Source organism: Monopterus albus, unplaced genomic scaffold (assembly GCF_001952655.1).
Source record: "Monopterus albus unplaced genomic scaffold, M_albus_1.0 scaffold226.1, whole genome shotgun sequence".
In the NCBI taxonomy this organism is placed as follows: domain Eukaryota; kingdom Metazoa; phylum Chordata; class Actinopteri; order Synbranchiformes; family Synbranchidae; genus Monopterus; species Monopterus albus.
Window position 1 is genome coordinate 510,941 of NW_018128106.1, and position 20,785 is coordinate 531,725.

Consider the following 20,785-nt stretch of genomic DNA (forward strand, 5'->3'; position numbering starts at 1 on the left):
ATAAATGAATGGGTTATATTAAGCTCTTTTTAATGGTAAGTAACATATTTTTATCTGAATAGCTGAACCAATTAGTCACTTACTTGATTAGCTGAAAAAATGCTAAAATATTCTATGCTTCCAGCTTGTAAAATATAAATATTTTCAAGGTGCAACAATGAATTTACTCATTCATTATCAGAACATTTTGATAATCAAGTAATTGTTTTAGTCATTTTTAAAACAGGATACTAAGTGGTATAAATAATGGACAGATGCCTATTTCCACATCCAGCAGACACAGAGCAACATTAGCATTAATGTGTAGTCTTATTTCTGGCCTCCTGATGAATGTGATTTCAATATATGCTGCTTTTTAGCTCAGTTTTTGGTGTCCACCAACTCCTGAGGGAAACATTCAGCTTTGTAATTGATAAATGCTCCAGTATGGTCGCTGGCTATTAGCTTTACCTGTCAGCAACTGGTGCTGGGCAGGTGGCGCACAGCAGAGCATGGATCTGGCCACATATTTCTGTTCAAACCCAACCCTTGACTGAGAATGTGGCGTCCGAACCTGGCTTAAAGTTTGGTCTAAGTGTCCATTTCAAAATTTCTGTCCAAACACAGTGCGATCCGCCAGGTACCGACAGGTCCCTTTGGGCTCAGTTCGGGTATGCACACTCTAGTGTACAGTGGGGTTGTAACAAACACAGCTTATCTGCTGCTGCTAAAAACATCATTGATAACAGTGATCAATAAAAAGTAAAGATGTAGGCCAGAAAACTAAAACAAAGAATTAAAACGTGCTACCATGAAACTGGCAGAAAAATATTGAGCTCGATGATGCCAACAGTTCAAGTTGCCTCACCTACACTCAACAGCTCTATCCATTTGGATCAGCATGTTAATTGACAACAGTACTAAGTATTTAAGTCCATGTTGTTGTTAGCCAAATCCACACAGACAGGCAGCAGTGGCCAAGGACGTAAACAATGTTTAATGGGTGCTAATGTACTTCTTAAGTGCCAATTTTGCATATGGCCAACAACAAAATCAATCTTCCTCTGGCTGACTGCTGGTGTGCTCTAACAGCTCATCCCAGAAACTCACTATTTTTTTGATTTTCGCTAACCATGCATTTGTCAGAATGGAAACAATGAGACTGATGCAGACAAGTTTCAGATATGCTAATAAAATCCTTACATTTAAGTCGATAACACATGTAGGACATCTAAAACAAGCGCTGTTCCTCAATACTCATTTGTAGTGCTCACAAGTACTGTACAGGCAGACCTTAGAGCAAAGTTATTGAAGTCCAAAAACGAGATAAGGAGAGGAAAACGGTCATTTCCACAATATCCAGGTAGTGCTGACAGCTGGGTGATCTAACATTATGTTCAAAAAGACACACACATACACATCCTGGTACTGCCAAGTATATTTATAAACTTAAAATCTCACTGTCAGCCACACAGGAAGAGAGGGAGAGACCTAGGTCTGGCCTTTCTTCTAACAACAATCACTCACAGAGGATTTAACTGTACACATTCAAACAAAACATCAGGGAAAAGGATGACAGGTAGATAACTGGAAAAAAATCTGAGGTCTGGATCTAGATATATCTTCAGGCAGATATATTATATCTGACTGAGATGATGGTCTTAAATGTATAGTCAATTTTTTATAGAATTACAAAATTCTATAAAACGTGATGAGCTTGGGCTTACTTCTTATTCAGTTGGAACCTGTAGCAAACACAATCAACTCTAGTATTACAATTTTTGGACCTTCTGCCTTATAAACCTAACCTTAACTCTTCATCTAATATAACCTAATGCTAATCTTAACCTTTAACCCTGATCCTAAACCACTACTACAAGTGAAGAGAGGAAAATTTGATTAAATTGTGTCATGATTCAATTCAGAATGGATTATTGATTTAAAATGTTTGACTCAATAAGAAGAAAGTAGGTCGCTCTATTGTAGCTCTTACTCCAGTGCGCTGGTGTAACACAGGCACTAAACTACTGATGCCTGTTGATTCCTGTTATTTCCTTTGCCAAACCAAAGTGGATCGACATTTTGAAATGTGCTGCAGTGTGTGTTGTGGAGCTATTTTCCTTAATGCCAGAGCTCGGTGCTCTGCTCCGCTACCGTTAGTCTGTTGGTGATAGGGTATGACGTGTTCACACAATCCTCCATACTCGTCTTTCAAAGCTCATTATCAAGTCATTAAATCAGCATAATAGAGGATATGAATTGTGATTTGTAAGTGAATCCATTTTTTGTCTCACCCCTACAAATCAAATCAAATTTGATTTGTAAAATCAAATATCACAAATTATAATTGTGTCTCAAGGGTTATGACAGCTGTACAGCATTTCAAAGGAAAAAAATAAAGACCTCGGGAAGCACAACAAAGGAAGGATCGCTCTTCCAGAACAGTCAGACATGCAGCAGATGCTGTGTGCTGTGTACAGAATACACAGTTGATTTACAGCACAGAGAATCAGGGTGTCAAAATTATAGATTGTAAACATATATAAAGGAAGATGAGCAACTTCCATGAGCCTCCACACAACCTCCAATCCAGACAGAGTACAAAAACACACAAGAGGCAAAACCCATGTACATCAGAGAAGAACACCCACAAAGGCGGGACCACTATGAAGGTCAGGCTCTCCTAACCATTTATGTTACTTTAATGGCAGTGCAAGTGCTGACATGTGGGACTCACCAGGTTCTTCAGTAGAGCAGACAGCTCCTTAGTGAGGGAGGAGAACTTAACGAAGGCCGTTCCCAGGTCAGGGTTGTCCCGGCTGATGAAGTTGCTGCCAAATTTGTCCAAAGCCAGTGCGTAGTTTTCTTCATTCTGGACGTGGTCTGAGTTGGAACCAGAGAAAAAGACTGATCAGTCGACCTGTACATCAATATATACTGCAGATGTAGATGTCACAAAGGTGGCCATAGGAACAATCAAATGAGTTTTGCACCGTAAAGCTTCGACAACTTTGGCTTATTTTGTTACATGAAAAAGGGAGTAGAACCTCGGGTCAAATCCGAACAGGGTGAATAAATACAGTATGCCCCAGCTCTGCCACTTTCAACTAAAACTCAAAACTCTACTATTTTGTTTGACTGGTTTCTAAGCTGCATTGCTTTTGCTTTGTCTATTTGCTTTCATTTTATGTAATCATACAATTATAAAAACATTTACCTCTGATTTTTGATCAATACTTTTGTTTTACATGATTTGACACTAGTAAGGCATAATTATACACAGTGGCAAGATAAAGCAAGTGAGCCCTTTAGAAATAACTGCGTCTAACACACAAATTCTTGTACTGTTCTTCTTGTCCATCCTGAGCAAATCATCCAAATTTCAGATGAAAAAAAGTTTAAAGAGAATCTCTCCACAATGCTGCTGGAAAAATGTTGAGTGGACTGATGAAGCTAGGTGGAACTGTTTGGGACAAACTCACAGCACTACACTGACGGCATGCCAACATAAAAACATCAAGCTAGCAAAGAAGTAGAGAGGAGGAAAGAGAGCAATTTCATTTTTATTTCCAGCGTTGATCCTGAAGGTAAGTTGTTTCTGCGAAGAACAAAGGAGGTTTTGTGGGACAAACATCTGAAACTGTCAATTTAAAGGGAGGAGGCTGCTCTAAAAGTATTCAGTGGAAAATTACTGAGGATCTATGCCAGAGCAACAAGCAAAACAAACTCAGGTGTTGGTTTCTGGGACAGCATGGATGCACACACAAAAAATACCATCTGTCCAACAAAAAGCAATGTTCCAAACACACAAAAAGCAAGGATATTTAAGAAAACCCAGGCTTTACTCTGTGGATTTCATTTGGACAGGGCTGTGAACACACCACTGCCAGCTAAAGCACATTCAGACCTGACAAATTTATACACCCACTGTCTCACCTTGCCCTGAACTGTAGATGGCCTTCACTGATTTCTTCACTTTCTGTAGGGAGGTTCGATCCTGGTCCAACGCCTGGGAAAAAAAGAGGAGGTTAAAAACAGCTGAAGTGGTTTTATCCTTCAACGATCATTCATATCAGAAGACAAGAAAGCTAATTTGGCCTTTTGTAGAGCAACATTGAAGAATTCAGGGCACCAGAACAATATCTGTTCAGTAATTCAAAGCATATATAGTCCATAAAGCTAATGTAGAAAGAGCACTGGTCCTGATTATGGCATATATAAGCTTTTCAAAAGTAGCGACTGCTGGATGAACGCCAATAGGCAGAATAAAAATAAAAATAAATAAGCAATAAATCCAATTTTATCACAGTAAGGCTATTTATTGTCATAATTATTCTAAATGAAATACTGAGATACCAGGGAAAAACCACAGCTGCTGACCAATGTGTCTCACTTCCTTGTATTCTCAGAGATCACTGCTCAGAGTTCAACAACCACAGCACCAGGGACTTACAATACTGGCCAGTAGAACTAGAAAAGCACTTCATAGAGCAGGTGCTATAGATTGTGGCACTAGTTGTAGAGTTACTTATTTAATGATAACACACGTATATTTAGAGAAAACCCTGCAAACCTATTTGAAACAAAATCACACCACTGTGACCCTTGAAAATATTTGGACATCGACCCTGAAAAGATGCTTTCACACAAAATTCATCACCATCACACACAAGCTCAACTCCCTGGGAGGGAAAGTGACAATAGCATCTGAAGTTATATCACACACCTCTTCCTTAACAGATTTTTTTTTTTTAGTTCATAGTGAGCAAGCCTAATGTGCTTTAAATCAGCTGGTTGATTTGCACCCTGGTTAAACAAATAAATTACAAATAAATAAATTACATTTGGGTCTTTTGTTGATATATAAGTGAAATGCCATGTTTTATTCATCTCATAACTCAAAACATTTACTATAGCCTTTTGTCTTTGTAGCCTTGCATTTCCTTATCAACCTGCCTCCTTATATTGATTTGTTGCCTTCAATGTTGATCCCAGTACTGTTGTCTTAGTACGGGTGTCTGATCTATTGCTTTTTTAAAATCTTCCTAGAAATCACTCTTCAGGTTAACAGCAAAGACATGTTTCTAACTTTATAGCCTTGACTTTTTTTATTTTTTGAGCTGTGTTTTTGTAATTTGTGCCATTTTCCTGTTCTTATCATTTTCAGCTGTTTTTTAACACTTTGCAATTGATCATAATTATTTATTGTGACAGGACATACATTTCATGTCCAACCCATTGTGACCATAGGGAATGTGGCCATAACTCTGCCATGTTTGCTCATAATAGATGATAAACTCCAGCACAAACATCCTTACATCAAGGTCAGCCAGTTAAGAGCAGGGGGAAACACACAACAGTTGGCAAATAGAATTTCACTACATAATTAAGTTGTCCAAGCTGGCCAGTCCCCCACCGCACTCCCTCAATTACAGCAGCGGTAGTTTGCCGCCATGAGGCCCTTTATGCCAGGACTGAGCCCTTTAATCTCTTACACTGCCTCATTATTTAGGCCTCGTGTCTAAAGAGTGCTGCAACAGTGAGTCCTAAAACCTGGAACTGTGTTACCATTTATGCACATCCAGATCCCTTGCCCCAAGATCAGTGGGTTTTTGAAAGACTTTTTGGTTAGATGCCTGAAATAGGGTCTGTGGTTAACAACAGGCTGATACATTTTCATGCTTTGTTCTACAACATAAAGTACATTAGTCAATACCCCACTCTTGATTTTAAAGAGTTTACGTGTCTTAAAAATGGTTAACACCTGGCTAAACGAGACTACAGAGGTCATCAGGGATATTACATATCATCACGGTGAATATGGTGAATCATCTACTCACTAGCCTGCCTTTAAAGCCTCACTGTGTTTATACAAGGCTCAGACAACACATTTGAATATCTGAAGATGCCACCATGGGCTCTGGATAACTTTCCACTATTTCTGACATTTTCAAGACTAAGCAGTTAATTGAATGGACAGAAAAATCAATAATGAAAATAACCGTTAGAGGTTCAGAGGCTGTAGTGTTGAGTGCTGATTAGGATGACAAGCGCAACAACGGCAGACTGACCCTTGTGGTGCTCTTGTTGAGAGCAGCTGGCACAGATCATGGTCCCCCATAATCTACTCAGTCTGTGCTCTTAATTAAATATTCAGCTGTAATGTGAACAAGCATTAATTACAGAAGAGTATTAGGGCCACTGCATAAATTTTTTTTTGAATTCTGACTTTATTCTCAGAATTCTACGGAAGAGTATTAGGGCCACTGCATAATTTTTTTAAAATTCTGACTTTATTCTCAGAATTCTGACTTTATTCTCAGAATTCTGACTTTAATCTCAGATTAAAGTCAGAATTCTGAGAATAAAGATTAATCTGAGATTAAAGTCAGAATTCTGAGAATAACGTCAGAATTAAAAAAAAAATGAATGCAGTGGCCCTAATCCTCTTCCGTACTAGCTTGCTCTGGAGCTTTCAATTGTGTTGAAATCATTACATCCATACATTGTATAAGAAATATTATATAATAACAGGCTTACATTGTTTATTTAGATACCAAGCACATTCATTCAGAATTATCTGATTTCTTGTTTATTATGATTTGAATTTATTTGGTTTTTCAGCAGCTCTGAGTCATCTTCTGACCCTGACAGGAGCGAGCCGACCCCTTAATTCATTCAAAATCTCACCAAATTAAATCAGAGAATAAACAATAAGTAGCTCTTCATTGGCCAGTGCTATTTCAATAGTTAATGTCACTGACACTGAGTGATGGTTTGTTAAAGCTGTTTTCTCTCAGTTTTTCAGGGAGAAAAAAACTTCAATGAAATAGCTCTGTCTTGGCACACAGCCTTTGCAAACCCTTGGCAACAGGCAAGAATGCATCCACATTCTGTTCTCCAAAAAGCCGGCAACCAGTGAATATAGTCAAAGGATTGTTTTTATCTGCCAGCAACCAATGGCAAGCTCCCTCTCGACCCAGGCGGATTAGGAAGCCTAACAATACCAGAACATCTGCGGTCACTCATCTCTCCGACCAAACAGCAAGTGATGCGTATGTGTGTTTTATTTAGTGCAGCTGAAAAATGTAGCACGAAATGAAGTGTTTTTTGTGTCCATGTGCGATTCTACTGAGAAACCTTTAAGACCATTTGTGCTGTGAAAGCCAACATATCAGTGTTAGAAGGCTTTTAAGCAGACGCTTGTCAGAAACAGAGCCAAGGAGGTCAAGGGCTGACTTATGAGAGGGTGAAGGGTGAAAGCAATGCATGTTGCCTCTGTGTGAACAGATATGATCAGAGTAGGCACAAAGGTCAGTAATTAAAAATAAAAATGAAATACAAAAAAAAAAATTCTTGTAGTTTGTCCTATTCAGACATTTTTTTAAGACAAAAAAGGAAAAAATATCAGTCACATGCTGGTATTTCAGTGTTTTTAATGGTGGATTGATACCTACCAATGCTAGTTAAGTTTAGTTTTGAGTATCAATACTACCGCCAATAAAAAGAGATGTGATCTGAACCTGGTAATAAGGTTCTGGGCAAATGACCACTATTCTTTGTGCTTACTGGCTTTGCATTAACCTGCTTGTTTTGTCCAGCAAGCATTTCAAAGTATTCAGTTTATTAGACATAAAAAGACAAATATTCTAGTAATTTTCATCATTGACAGACCTGCCACATGCTATGTCGATTGATCGTGCACAGAAAGACCACGGGTCAGCCGGGGCTCGAACCTGGAACCTTCTTGCCACCCATGTTTACCATTTTTGTTTTAAAAAAAATGACTAAAACAATTGATTATCAAAATGTTCTGATAGTGAATGAGTAAATTAATTGTTGCATCTTGAATAATCTGGTGGTATATTCATAAGTACTTTATCAATAACATATTCACTTCATAAATCATAGTTTGTATATTAGCCACTTACATAATAATAATAATAATAAAATAATAAATAATAATAAGTGATGACTGACTTTGATATAGTCTGAGTGAGAAATTTTAACTGCAGTTCAGCAGCTTGAAGAGATGCTGCCAGCCGCAGAAGTCACTTCATCAACAACTAACACCATAAAACATCTCAGAAGTCAAAGGGTGAAAAGTGAAACAAATGGAGAAACAGATGTGGGGAAGGCATTGTCATTTTGTCAGAGCTGTCACGAGTTTCCAAAAGAAGGAAAGGTGAGAGATATCATTTTAATTTAAAGAAAGAAGCAGAGGCTACTAGCACTGTCGCCTCCCAGCAAGAAGGTTCCGTTTTTAACCTGGCGGCCGAACCAGGGCCTTTGTGTGTGGTGTGTGTGAGTTCTCCCTGTGCCTGCATGGGTTTTCTCTAGGTACACAGCTGATGAATGGATGGATGGAAGAATCCTAGTGCTGCAAGTATATTTCATAAGCCAGTGAACAGCTGATTAATGCATTAGTCTATTTGCTCAGACAACAACTAAGGGAGATTGTAAAAGCTTTTTTCAGTATTTTAATAATTTTTAAACTAAATGACTAATCAGGCAAATGAAATAAATAGGAACCAGTGGGGTTAACGTGGAGCTGGGGCTGACTTCCTGGTTTCCAAACAACCACAACCCTGAGGGCTGGGATTTGTGGCATGACTGACTAAAGGCTGCCTCAGCTTCACGCTTCCTGACAAGGCCTTATCCCTCTCTGCAGTCCTGCTGTTTCCCCTGTAGCCGTCCCTTTGACAGGAAGCAGGAAGCTGCCAGTCTTGACAGTGTCCTGTCCTAGGTCAGCAGCACGCCGTCTAATGACACTGACTGCTCTTCGGTGACGGCTGAAAAATAACATGGTTTCTGGGAAATGTTTTTGTTGATTCACTGACCCCTCTTCCGTCATCTTTCTCAGGATCTCCCTGAACCCATCCTTCCTAGCTCCTCTTCTCTTGCAACCTGTCATTTGGCATTGTGCTGGCACACGACTATACGGTTACCAAGGAAATGTGATCTGGTCATCTTGCAAGTCGTCTCAACACTGTTCACTGCAGCTCTCTAGGGCTCAGTTGTGCCACTGCTGCACATTTTACCCTTTCATCCAGCAGAGTAGACACTAAAGTTCTCAGGATTGCCAATATGCTAATGATATCCTAGAAGAAGAAAACAGGAAGTGGCACAACCATTAAAGGAGTTCCCCTTTGCCAAGGCTATAAAACATCTGTCTGACTGACCAGTTCATCATTTTGTTGTAATTCTGCTTCCTCATGCACAAATGCATTCTCATTTCCTTTATAGCTCAAAATTACACAACAGCTAATGATTTTCAAAAACAAGTATCCTACCCTAAAATTGCTTGCTCTGTCAGAATGAAGACAGAGAAAAGATAGGTCTGTCTGTCAAGTTATTTTGTATGTCTGTTGAGTCTATGTGGCATGACTCAAGCAGGAAGGGCGGGGAGCCGTTTTCATTGGCAGGAAGCAAATGCACATCCCTTTCTCTGGGTTTCTCTGCAGCCAGAGAGGCCTCTCCACGTGGAATGAGAAAAATGAGAGGATGTAACATTTCCATAAGCAGCTGAGGTCAGGTAGTCGTTTTGTCTCACACATGCACGCTACTGAAAGAGAGCGATAGCTGCCAGTGTTTTGGTGTTTGGTTACGAGGTGTGTCAGGACAACCACATGACAGATGTCTTGTATCTGACATGACAACTGAAATAGCAAGTAAAAATACATATTTTTCACAGGTTTGAAACAAACATGGGTCAACACAAAAGTCTTTTTTGGAAACCAAACCAAATTAGATAACAAGAACAGAAGTTAAAAGGTGCTCTGACCAAGTCTTTGACCTCCTCACACGCAAAAATGAACATAATATTTCATAGGGACTTCCCAGCTGTCATGATCAATAGCAGCTCAATCCCGACTTAACTCCATACTTTGTGTTTTGTACGCAGCTGGTGAAAAGTCAAGCAGTGCATGCAGCAGTGTTACATTCACACAATATTTGGTGTCTTCTCTCTGCAGTTCTTGCCCTCACTCAGCCCACCACAAGCAATGCGCATGTTTTCACAATCACACCCACACACTGCTGCATTACACGTTACTCAGCTAACATCCAACAAGCAGCAAACCTTTATCTGTTTCATGTTTACCAGTCAGGAAGCCATTATTCATGTGAAGCAGCTGGTAGATTATTCTGAGGTGCTGCTATCAACGGGAGAATGGTGTGAAGATCTCACAGCTGATGATTATAAAATGACACCAGTGAGAAAACAAACAGCAGAGGAGCAGAGAGGTTGCCTGTTTCCTGGCAAATCCAAATCTCAGATTTGACCAAAAACTACTTTCTCCTTAGGGCTAATAATATGGTTCCGTCAACTACTGTTCTGTTTAACAGTTTAGTCTATGAATTGTCAAATAATGACAAACAGGGCTGCAACAAAGAATCATTTTCACTGTTTGATTATTCTACAGATTATTTTATCAAATTAAGATATTACATGACTGGTCTATGAAATGACGCCTTCTTCATCTTGCTTGTTTTGTCCAATCAACAATCCAAATCTAGCTCCAGCTCACACCCCTAGTCACACAAATAGTTATTCCACTAACCTGCGGGACTGATGTATGCCGACTATTAACCCTGTACTGTCATTTGACAACACTCAACCAAGTTATGAAAGTTTTTCCTGAAACCTCATTGACTCTTCTAACAGTAAGGAACCAAAAATAATCTGGTCCAGTCAAGAAAAAAAATGTTATTTTACTCAGTTTCTTGGCTATGTCTGTTCTTGTATAAATAAAGATGGTAACAGGAAACAACACCGTCATTTTAGCTTTGTGTGAATGCAGCTAGACTTTCATAAAAAAAAACAAGAGAGACATCATTTCCTGTCACCATCTATACTTAACTAAAAAGAAACTGACAAAAATGATAGTTTTCCTGTACTGGAACACATTGTTCCACATTGTTAGGAGAGCCTATGACGATCTGGGTGCAAAACATCCTCACAACTGGAACAAATAATTCTGTTACCCAGATATCTGTAAGGCTACTGTGGTCTCGGACACTTTCAATGCCGCAGAAATTGTCTTGTATCCTTCCCCAGATCCGTGTCTTGACAGTCCTGTCTCACAGGTCTGTGGACATTTCTCTCAAGCTCATGTCTTTGTTTTCACTCTGACACACACCATCAACAATGAGACCTTATATAGACAGGAGTGTGCCTTTCCTAATTAAATCCAGAGTAATAAATTTGGCACAAGACTCTAATCAAGCTGTAGAGGCATCTCAATGACCATTGATAGGAGCAGGATGCACTGGAGCTCAGCTGTAAGTGTCATAACAAAGGATCTGAAAACTAATGTGAATGGGATATTTCAGTCTTTTATTTTTAATACATTTTTAAAAGACGTGAAAAACCTGTTTTCACTTTATCGTTGCGGAGTACTGTGTGCAGATTGATGAGGGAAAATGAAGTGACTATTTAGAGTCTGAAACATAACAAAATGTGTAAAGCTTGAAAGGGTCCGAATACTTTTCATACTGACTGTATAGGCCTGTGTTGTTGCTGCTACTGCCCTCACTAAACACCCACCTTTAACCTCCTCAGCTGCGCTAAGGAAAGACCTTTCAAAGCTTTATTGGTTTTCCTTATCCTCACTCTGGGCATATTCTGTGGGCACAGCACAAATCAAGCTACCTCAGCATCCTGCAGCATGCACCCTACTTTTGCCCCAACACTCTCCTGCAGCTTAAACAACCACTGGAAACAGTATTAGCTCTGTTTTTGTTTTTTACATAATCACATAATTATCTCCAGACACATCCAACACTTTGAGCTGGTTATTTAAATGGCTGTTGGCATACATTGAGTGATGATTTGACACAAGTTTCTTAACCCTGCCATCCATTAAGGGAGTTTATAACACCCTTGGATTGTGTTTGGATCTTTTGCAGCAGATAAGTTCTCATGGAATATTTCCATTTTTAAGATCTTTAACAGCTTCTAGTTTACACTGGCACATTATCTATAATTTGACATTTCCAGACAATTGGGCAGCCCCATCTGCTGAAGATGATCCTTTGAAATTAATCTGCCTAATTTAATACTGGATTAACTATTAAAGTCATTTTTATAAGATGAAATGCCATTAAATGTGTTTTTGTTTTGTATTTATCTTTTTCATAGATAGTTCATAGATACTTGGTTCTTATATTTATTTGTTTTGCATTTGTCATTTTTTACTGACTGATGTACAGAACTTTGGTCAGCTTCCGCTGTTGTAAATGTACTTACAAAAAAACTTGACTTGACTTTTAAACACAGTAAAGGAGAAATACTACACTTGGCTGAGGTGGCAAAAGACTAAAGCTTGGTCTGTGTAGGTTGATCAAAGAAACACTAGCTTATATCACCAGTCCTTTGCTTATCATTGATCAGCTGATACTCCTGTTAACTCTGCTTCCTACAATCCAGCTCCTCACATTGTAAATCCTTAGGGGCCACTGCCAAAGAACATGCTCTCCTGATAACCATGCACAATCAGAAGTAACATTATTTTTCTAGCCTCTGAGCAACGTTGCTGCATACTGCTCAGCCATGGGTCCTCGAAGGCGCAGGCAAGGACTCAGCAGAGTGCTTCACAGCATTCCTGGGAGTTTTTCTGCAGACATCTCTCGAATTTCACACTTTATAGGACTCCACTGGGTGAGAGAACAGCTATTACAAAACCACAAGTGTATCCACTCCCACAGGCCAATTGGATGCTCAGACATTTGACCAACTGAGCATAAAGAGGAACAGAAACAAGTCTTTACTGTCACATCCAACAAAAACTTTAACCACCTGTAGAAATGTGTTAATGTGTTTCTTGGATTTCACTTTTTTTTTTACTGGCATAAAAGGCATCAGGAAAAGATGTCAACAACTGAGCCTTCCCTGCAGGTTTGAATGAATTGAGACTTTTGGCTGTTCTGGAAAAGGAAGTATTCAGATTCTCCGTGAAAAGCCACTTTATCTGTGGCACACACAGATACTGTCCAGGGCCATCACCGAAGCTGACAGACAGAGATGCACTGTTTACTCCTCAAGACACATCAAGGCAGCCAGCACCACAGGACAACACTGTCTCCTGCTTCTGCAGGGTTGTCCTTGAGGACAACAGTGTTACTATTGTGCTGATATAATCCCAGAAGAAAAACAAAACAGCCACAGAAGATGAGCAGAGCGCAATCTGTGGCTAACTAGAGATGTTCAACACGTGCCAAGGTTAGATGATACTGTCAAAGACTACGTTGTTTTCTTGGAATGTTTAACGTCCTAAAAAATTGTAACAATATTCTGTAAGATACTCATAGTCATGGCCCAAGTCAACATTTGAAAGATGCCATTTATGTCTTATTTCTCTGGAAATTCTAGGCTTCCAAAAGTGCGATGCAAATGTGTCTTGGCTTCATCAGTCATATGCTGTGCTCCATCAGGGATTAAAATGTCTGTTGATGGAGAAGACTTTAACACCATGCATCCGTGTGAGGAAGACAGCAGACAGATGTAAACACTGACCCACTCTTCCTTGCCTTTATCTGGAGAAAAGAAGGGGGGTCAGAGTGCTGAGTCTGGTCCAGGGCTAATCCGTTGCTGGATAATAGCTTTTGATGATATACGCAATGCAGCTGTGGCAGGACAGTATTCCAACAGCTGGGTCCCACAGATTTTAGCCTCATGCAGCAAACAAGCAACACAACAAGGTCTCATCTCCTGCTGTGGGAGACAGAGAACAAATTACTAAATGGCTCAGAGGCTGGTTAGTATTTATAGGGTGAGATTCAAAGGAACATTTCCCCCTATGTACTTTGGATTGTCTTTTATTGAATCTATCATTAATACATTCATGGAGTTGTTTTGTGATAATGTGTTGTAATTCTTCATTTTGCATACACTATAAAATTTGGGGGAACCTGTATTTTTATTCCATTGGAGCCTGTTTTAGACTCTAGCAGCTGAAAAGAATTAGGTAGAATAGCTCTAAAGCATACAAAAACGCACTAATTACTACTTCACTGGTACTGGGATTTACCAAAACACCCACTAAACACGAATAAACTTGCAGAGAAGTGATCATTTCAGCTTTTCCCTCAGTCTGTCATCCAACGCAGGTATGTGTTAACCACAGAGAGCTTGTCAGGCTAATAGCTAATAGCTAACTGTGCATATGTGGCTGTGTCATGGTGATCACATGGCACGGTCCAGTCTGGTTCTCACGTCTGTCTCCCTCCACTAACTGAGGTCGGCTCAGACCCGCTCAATCCACCTGCTTACGCATCATGTGACTGCATCTGTATCACTGTATCATCATGTATACTTTTACAAATCATCAACTAATTTAACCTCAGTTTAATACACAATCCTTGTAAGTGTGCTCTTCTCTTTAGTGACCCAAACTGTGATTTAGCTCCAGGAAATGCCATATCTGCTTTAGCACTGAAACTGTCAAGCGTCAGTCTGGGAATGACCAAATAAACTGGGTGTTTTTTGTTACAGCACAGTTTAACTGAAACAAGAAGTGATTTGAGCGACGGTGCCCAGGGACAAAAATCACTCTCATTCTCTCATAACCTATGATTCACTTGGTTTGGTAACAAAAGGAACAAATGATGAATAGAAAGCAATAACTTCTTTAATAATTAGTTTCTCATTTGTGGCTGCCACATAATGGAGCCTTAAATAGCCAGAACCCAGTTTTGTATGCAAAGTCATGAATAAAACTTTGTCTCTCCCTTTTGAATTATTCATTGGTTTTGCCTCATTCCTGGAAGAGGAATACAAAAAGCTCCAAAGTTCAAAATAACAATCAAGCAAGGACACAGGAACAAATTTAAGAATTATTTTTTGCCAGGCAAAATAATGAACCAGTTTCTCTATTTACATAGTTCAATAATAATGAAAATTTTAACTAACAGGACAGCAAAATATAATATTTTTAGCTTTTCTCTGCTTGGTACTGGTTTATGGTGCAGATAGCCTAAATGTGTTGGTGTTAATCCCAACAGCTGAAACACAGGTTTCTGATTTAAGAGCGGTCAGTGAAAGCAATGTTCTCGAATACTAAATGACCAAACACATGAGAAGGGAGTGAGATTTTTCTGTTTCCCAGTTGATGGGCTGGATGTTAGCCGACGTTGTGGACCCTCACATGACGACATCTGATAAAGGGCTCTGCTGCTTTTCAAACAGCCTGAAGCTACTTTAACAAATAGTTTGTGGTTCACTTTCCACACACCCACATAAAACGTCTTCTGTGGCTCAACACAAACATACAACAGATTTGTTAAAAGGTACCATTTGCAGTTTTTATTGTGATAACTTATTTTGTGTCTTGCTGAGGTTTGTTTTATGATAATTAAATTTAATTTTATGTTGTGTTACTGATTTATTTGCTTTTTCTTTTGTTGTGTTTACCTTTTCTTTGTACAGCACTTTGGTCAATGTTTTGCTGTTTTAAATGTGCTCTATAAATAAAATTATTATTATTACCATAATGATACTTTATTGTAAACAAACATATGTTTTTGTGCAGAACCATTCATGTCCTTTTGCTATATGAAGACAAAAAGGTTTTACACTGAGCTTAAATTCCCAGCAGCTTTTTCCACTTGAAGTCGGGAAACCTGACCTTATTTCTCTCCAGAAGACTATTGTTTTAGATAATAAACCCAAATTCTGGCAGTAATTAACATCCTGTGCCCTCTGCTGATTGCTAACTTTAATAACAGTCAGAGAGTGATGACTGGCCTTAGGTGCAGAAACTGATTAATCTATTGAGAGTTACATAAAAACACAAAAGCCCATTATACAATATGTGACTTTTGTATTTTAGTGATTTAAGGATTAGTCAATTACTCATTTAGACAATTACAGAAAATTCATCTGCAACTCTTTTGTTTGCAGATCAATTTGCTAATTAATATTTCAAACCAAATGACAAATATCTCCTGGTTACAGGAGATGTGAAAATGTTTTTGTCTTGTAAGCTAACACCATATTTTTGCCTTTAAGACTGAGGTATGAGAAAATATAATTTGCATTTTTTCCATATTTTCTACTATTTTATAAACTAAATCAATAACTAGAAAAAGCAATGAATCACTAGAATTCATTGTCTAGCAGTCATTGTTGTCTGACCAAGTGAATTACACCATAACTGACCAATAAATAAGTTTATTTTGGCCTGTTTGGCCAAAATAAGCTTAGATTGTCAATGTTTCTGTTGAAGTTTTTGTTTTCAGAACCATAAATGGACTGTATTTTTTCATATATATATATATTAACTATCCCTAATCGCAAACTGTCAAAATCTCCACAAGGTACCATAACTATCCCTCATTTTTTCCAAAATGAGGGATAGAATAAAGTCACACCAAAATTACAATAATAAACACAAGTGTATCTGACAGAATGGCAGCAAAAGGACTAAGAAACTGTACTGAAAAATGACGACTTCAGGCAGTGAGTTTCATTACAATATCAATCCCCAGTGATCTGAAATAAAATGCTACTTTTAGTTGTTACAGGGCAGCATCAAACTCACCAGAGTGTGTCAAACAAAAAATGCAGACACTAAAAAGACTGTTATATAAATGTAACAAGTATAAAAGATCTCTGTCTATTAGGTGAAACCCAGCCAGGCCTGAGCAGAATGACTGTCAACATTTTTTCTGGCCCAGCCCATGTGATGTGGTGTGAGGCACGCTCAAAAGAATGCCGGCACACTAAGGGTTTCCCTTGTATCGCTGCTATGGCTCTGTGCGGTTTACAAAGCAAACCCAATGACGCAAAGTACCATCTGAGAGGTGGGGTCAGGGGTGGAGGGACAATACATGCCCCCTGGGAGAATTACAAGGGCCTCCTGCTAAAATTTATTTATATCAAAGAAAATCCAAGACAGCAGAAGAGTCTTTAGTGAAGTCACGTGTCAAACACCTCAGTGCAAGGAGCATAAACTAACAATCATAACTCTGTGGCAATACCTTTCAGCCAAAACACTAAATATTTTTGGTTAAGTTAGAGCGTGAATTGGGTCGCGTATTTCTGTCTGAGTTTAACCCGTGCCTGAGAGTGTAGCATCCAAACCCGACCTTGACCCGACAAGGTTACAGTATTATAATGTCCAAACCCGACCCAAGCCCCACACAGCTGAGTTTGTAGTGTTTTTGCCCCTTTTCATTAAACAAAGCAGACATTTGGGTACTCCAGCCATCCAGCCTAAAGTTTGACCTGCGTGTCCGAACCCGACCCGAACCCCAACATAAGTTCTAGATTTCTGTCTGAACCCGGCCTGAACCCTCGGGTACCAACAAGTCGGGCTCGGTTCAGGTATCCACACTCTAGCTTAGGTACAAAGATATTAGTAACCAATTCTAAACCTTGTTTTCCCTTAATAATTTACATTTTTTATTACACCAATCAGCACTGAAACTACTTTTTAGCTGCAGTTACAGTCTCTTGCATCTTGATAAACAAACAAACAACGATGACCAGCTGCATTCCCTCTACGTTAACCCAACAGAAAATCCAATGTCCACACATTGCTTTCTGGAAAACAGTGGAAAAAAAAACACAGTGACTGGCATGTGCCAAAAATATTACCAAAACAAAACCCAGACACATCAACTGACTCCCAGTCTGCCATCCATGCAAAAAAAGACACACAATGACACCATCTCCTGTTTTGCAAACAGTCAATATAGCAAGTCAGAGAGGTTATTTTTAACACTTTATCTCTCCATCTTGCTGTTCATTGTTTTCCAAATGTATGCACTGATACCAGCATAAACAGTAAACATCTTTGAGATAATGGTCTGCAGAGGCCACACAGTGAGAAATACTTTTATGTCACTGATGAATAATTGATTTGTGGTACTGAATTAAGTCAATACAATGCTGTGGCAGCTGTTTTTTTTTTGGAGACACACAGAGAATGACAACTCTCCCCCTCAGGTTACAGCATTAAATATTCAGCCCATACCTTTGCATAATTTACCTTGTCAACCTACCAAGGAAATGACAGGAAGTAAAAAGGGGGAACACTTGGAGTTTCATGACAGGAAGTGAGAGCTCAGCACAAATCCAGGACATTTTAAACAGACTCCTCTTTAGGCAAAGTGACGCTGAAGGCTATTTTACTTATATGCAGCAGCTCTGTTGAGGGTATGATGCAAGTGAGCTCCCACAAACCAGGCAACTAATTGTATAACACACACCGGTCTAATAGCGTTGATGGCTTTAGGCTGGCTGTCTGATGCTTATTCCAGTTTCCGACACCGAAATGTTTCAGGGGCATCTTGACTTTGTCAAAAAACTGACCAGCAAGTTGCTTGCTCTTGAGCGTAATGATCTTCCTTGCCATGTGATCTCTGCAGAAATTCCAGAGGAGCTACCAAAGCCCAGCGCACATGGTGGACCTTTCTTACAGATGGTTTTCGTTTGTGCTGCTGCAAGCTCTCGGTTCAGAGGCGCTGAGCCAGAGAGGTGATTCATGATGCAAGCCTTCAGAGCCACATAGTGTGCTCTAAGTTGGGAGTAAACATGGCCCTGGCTCTGTTCTGGTGGGTTTTATGTTGCTATGATATAATAAACTCGTAAATGACTGAAGCTAGAAGTGATGGATGAGACCGACTGAGCTGTAGTAGCTGGTAGTGCATGGAATGGAGGAGGAGGCCTGTGTTTTTCCCTTTAAAAAAAACATCTCAGATGATCTGTACAGTTTTTTTTTAACCTACAAATAAACATAAATTTGTCACTTTAAACTGTCATAAATGAATAGCTGGGTAAACAGTGTTTCTCTGATTTACATGACACTGTGAGCCTGGTGTCATTCATGTCTGCAGCTAATGTGTATTAAAGTGGGAAATGAGGTCATGTTCTGGCATTAATGGACAGCAGTAGAGGTGTGGGCTTTCATGAAAGGATGTCAGCAGAGGGTGATGGTGGGGGTGGGAGGTGGGAAACACACACAAAACACATTGTAACCCACCTGCCTCACCTGATTACACTCCTCCCACCTGATCAAAGGTGACACAGCATCACCGAGTGTGAGTCTGGGTGGGTTTCTGTGCTGTATTTCACTTTGTCATGAAGAAATCTAAAATTTTAAATGCACTCTGGCCTGTGTGAGAGAAGGGAATCTCTATAATCCTGAAACAGTTAAACCCAGATCTGACTGCCAACAACTAGAAGAGGTTTATCTCTCTCTGTGACACATCCACTGCTACAGCCTGGCAGCATGCTCTGAAACTGTGAGTTATGTAATAGTGAACGCAGAACTGCAGGCCTGAGTGCACATCCTCCTATTCCCTGCACTCTTCTACCAAAGCCATCCACCCCCTCTATTATTACTCTACATATAGTATCTGGCAAGAAGGAGCAGCATATTCCAACACACAAGATTAGAGTTCACCTCCACACACTAGCTCTTCAAAACAGTCTCTATGTGTGGGACGTGTCAATTTTTGCATCAGGATATTTACCTAGGTGTGAAAACTGCATTTACACACAAACTGGAACTCAACAGGTGCCTCAAATTTCTTTTCTGGAGGAGGGATCTACAACATAATCGTGAACGAATCTCTGATAGGATTTTGGAAATGCTGTCGATCATAAATTTAGGGGTAATTACATATAGCCTAGGCTGTTTATAAACACATTACCACCTTAAAACTATGTGCGTGTTTATTAGTATGTGTCTTTTATATTATAATCTATTCTGATTGATTGTATTGAGGCATTTCAATCATCCATCCAGCTTTCCATCCTTCCACTGCAGGCAGACGGACACCGTGGCCTTACCTCCTCCAGCACATTCACCGTGTTCCTGCAGCTCTGAAGTCGGGTGGTGAAGCTGGATGTCGTCGGGGAATTGTAATCCTCTGTTGTCTCCGACAGAAACTCGGACACCGATATTTGATCCGGCATCCTTTCACGGGGAAAACGCCCACAAGAGGGTTGGCGATGAATTCTCAGAAAGACAAAACCATGTAAGACTTAAAAAATAGGAAGAAAGCAGGGGGAGCCTGGTGGAGGGAAAGCCGATTTTCCTCGCAAAACTATCGAGATGATTAAGACGCGTCTTCTTCTCCCGTGACTTCTCAAATGACTTCACTGCTCCCCAGGGGACACGGGAGGAGGGAATTACCTAAATTTCTACAGGCTGTGTCTTCTTGGTGTGTCTTTTCTTTGAGAGGATGTCTGAAAGCCACGTATTTATAAACAGTATCACTATGAGTCTAACTGAACAGCGGAGGAAAAACCATCGTGACGAATAGCAGATGCCCTCATTAAACTCTACAGATGTTCAGCAAGGCGCCTGGCATTAAAACTGCCCGCAGTTACCAGCCTTTGCTGAAAATGTATCATAATCCGTGGTCTACCGAGGTCGTCTCGATCTGCAGCGCGGTTTGGTCCTCTCTTTTTCACCCGAAGTTCACGTTTTTGACGCTAACGGTTGCCGCAGACATACCCGACTCTACCTTCTGCCGCTCAGAGCTCAAGCTAGCTGGAAAGAAAGACATTACTTCCCTTCAAGGTTTTCAAAATAAAAGCCAAGATTTTATTTTTGCAAATATTCAAATAAACGTTTTAATAATTTATGTTTCAACTGGGGTTAAATAAATAAAAATATGCATGGATGGCTTACCGGGCGGTCAGGGGGCTCTTGGCCCTGTGTCTCTACATATTTATTGATTATATAACTGTACCCTAAAATTTAATTTCTACCATGAGTTGCATGTACCTTTTTCTACATTTTCAGGGTTGCCCAGGATGATATGGCTAAATGACATTTTTACAAATTAACCA

The 20,785-nt window shown here is 39.7% G+C and overlaps 1 protein-coding gene across 6 annotated transcripts in view; it reads right to left on the reverse strand.

Annotated features, from left to right (window-relative positions):
* asap1b (ArfGAP with SH3 domain, ankyrin repeat and PH domain 1b) overlaps positions 1-20,476 on the reverse strand; it is a 48,329-nt gene extending 27,853 nt beyond the window's left edge. For all 6 annotated transcript variants that reach the window (XM_020619799.1, XM_020619795.1, XM_020619798.1 and 3 more), the window contains exons 1-3: positions 19,778-20,476; positions 3,916-3,988; positions 2,717-2,862 (exon numbers count right to left, since the gene is read on the reverse strand). In XM_020619799.1, coding sequence (XP_020475455.1) covers positions 2,717-2,862; positions 3,916-3,988; positions 19,778-19,903 — 345 coding nt within the window. In that variant the 5' untranslated portion in view covers positions 19,904-20,476. The remainder of the gene's footprint in view (positions 1-2,716; positions 2,863-3,915; positions 3,989-19,777) is intronic.
* Positions 20,477-20,785: the final 309 nt, after the last annotated feature.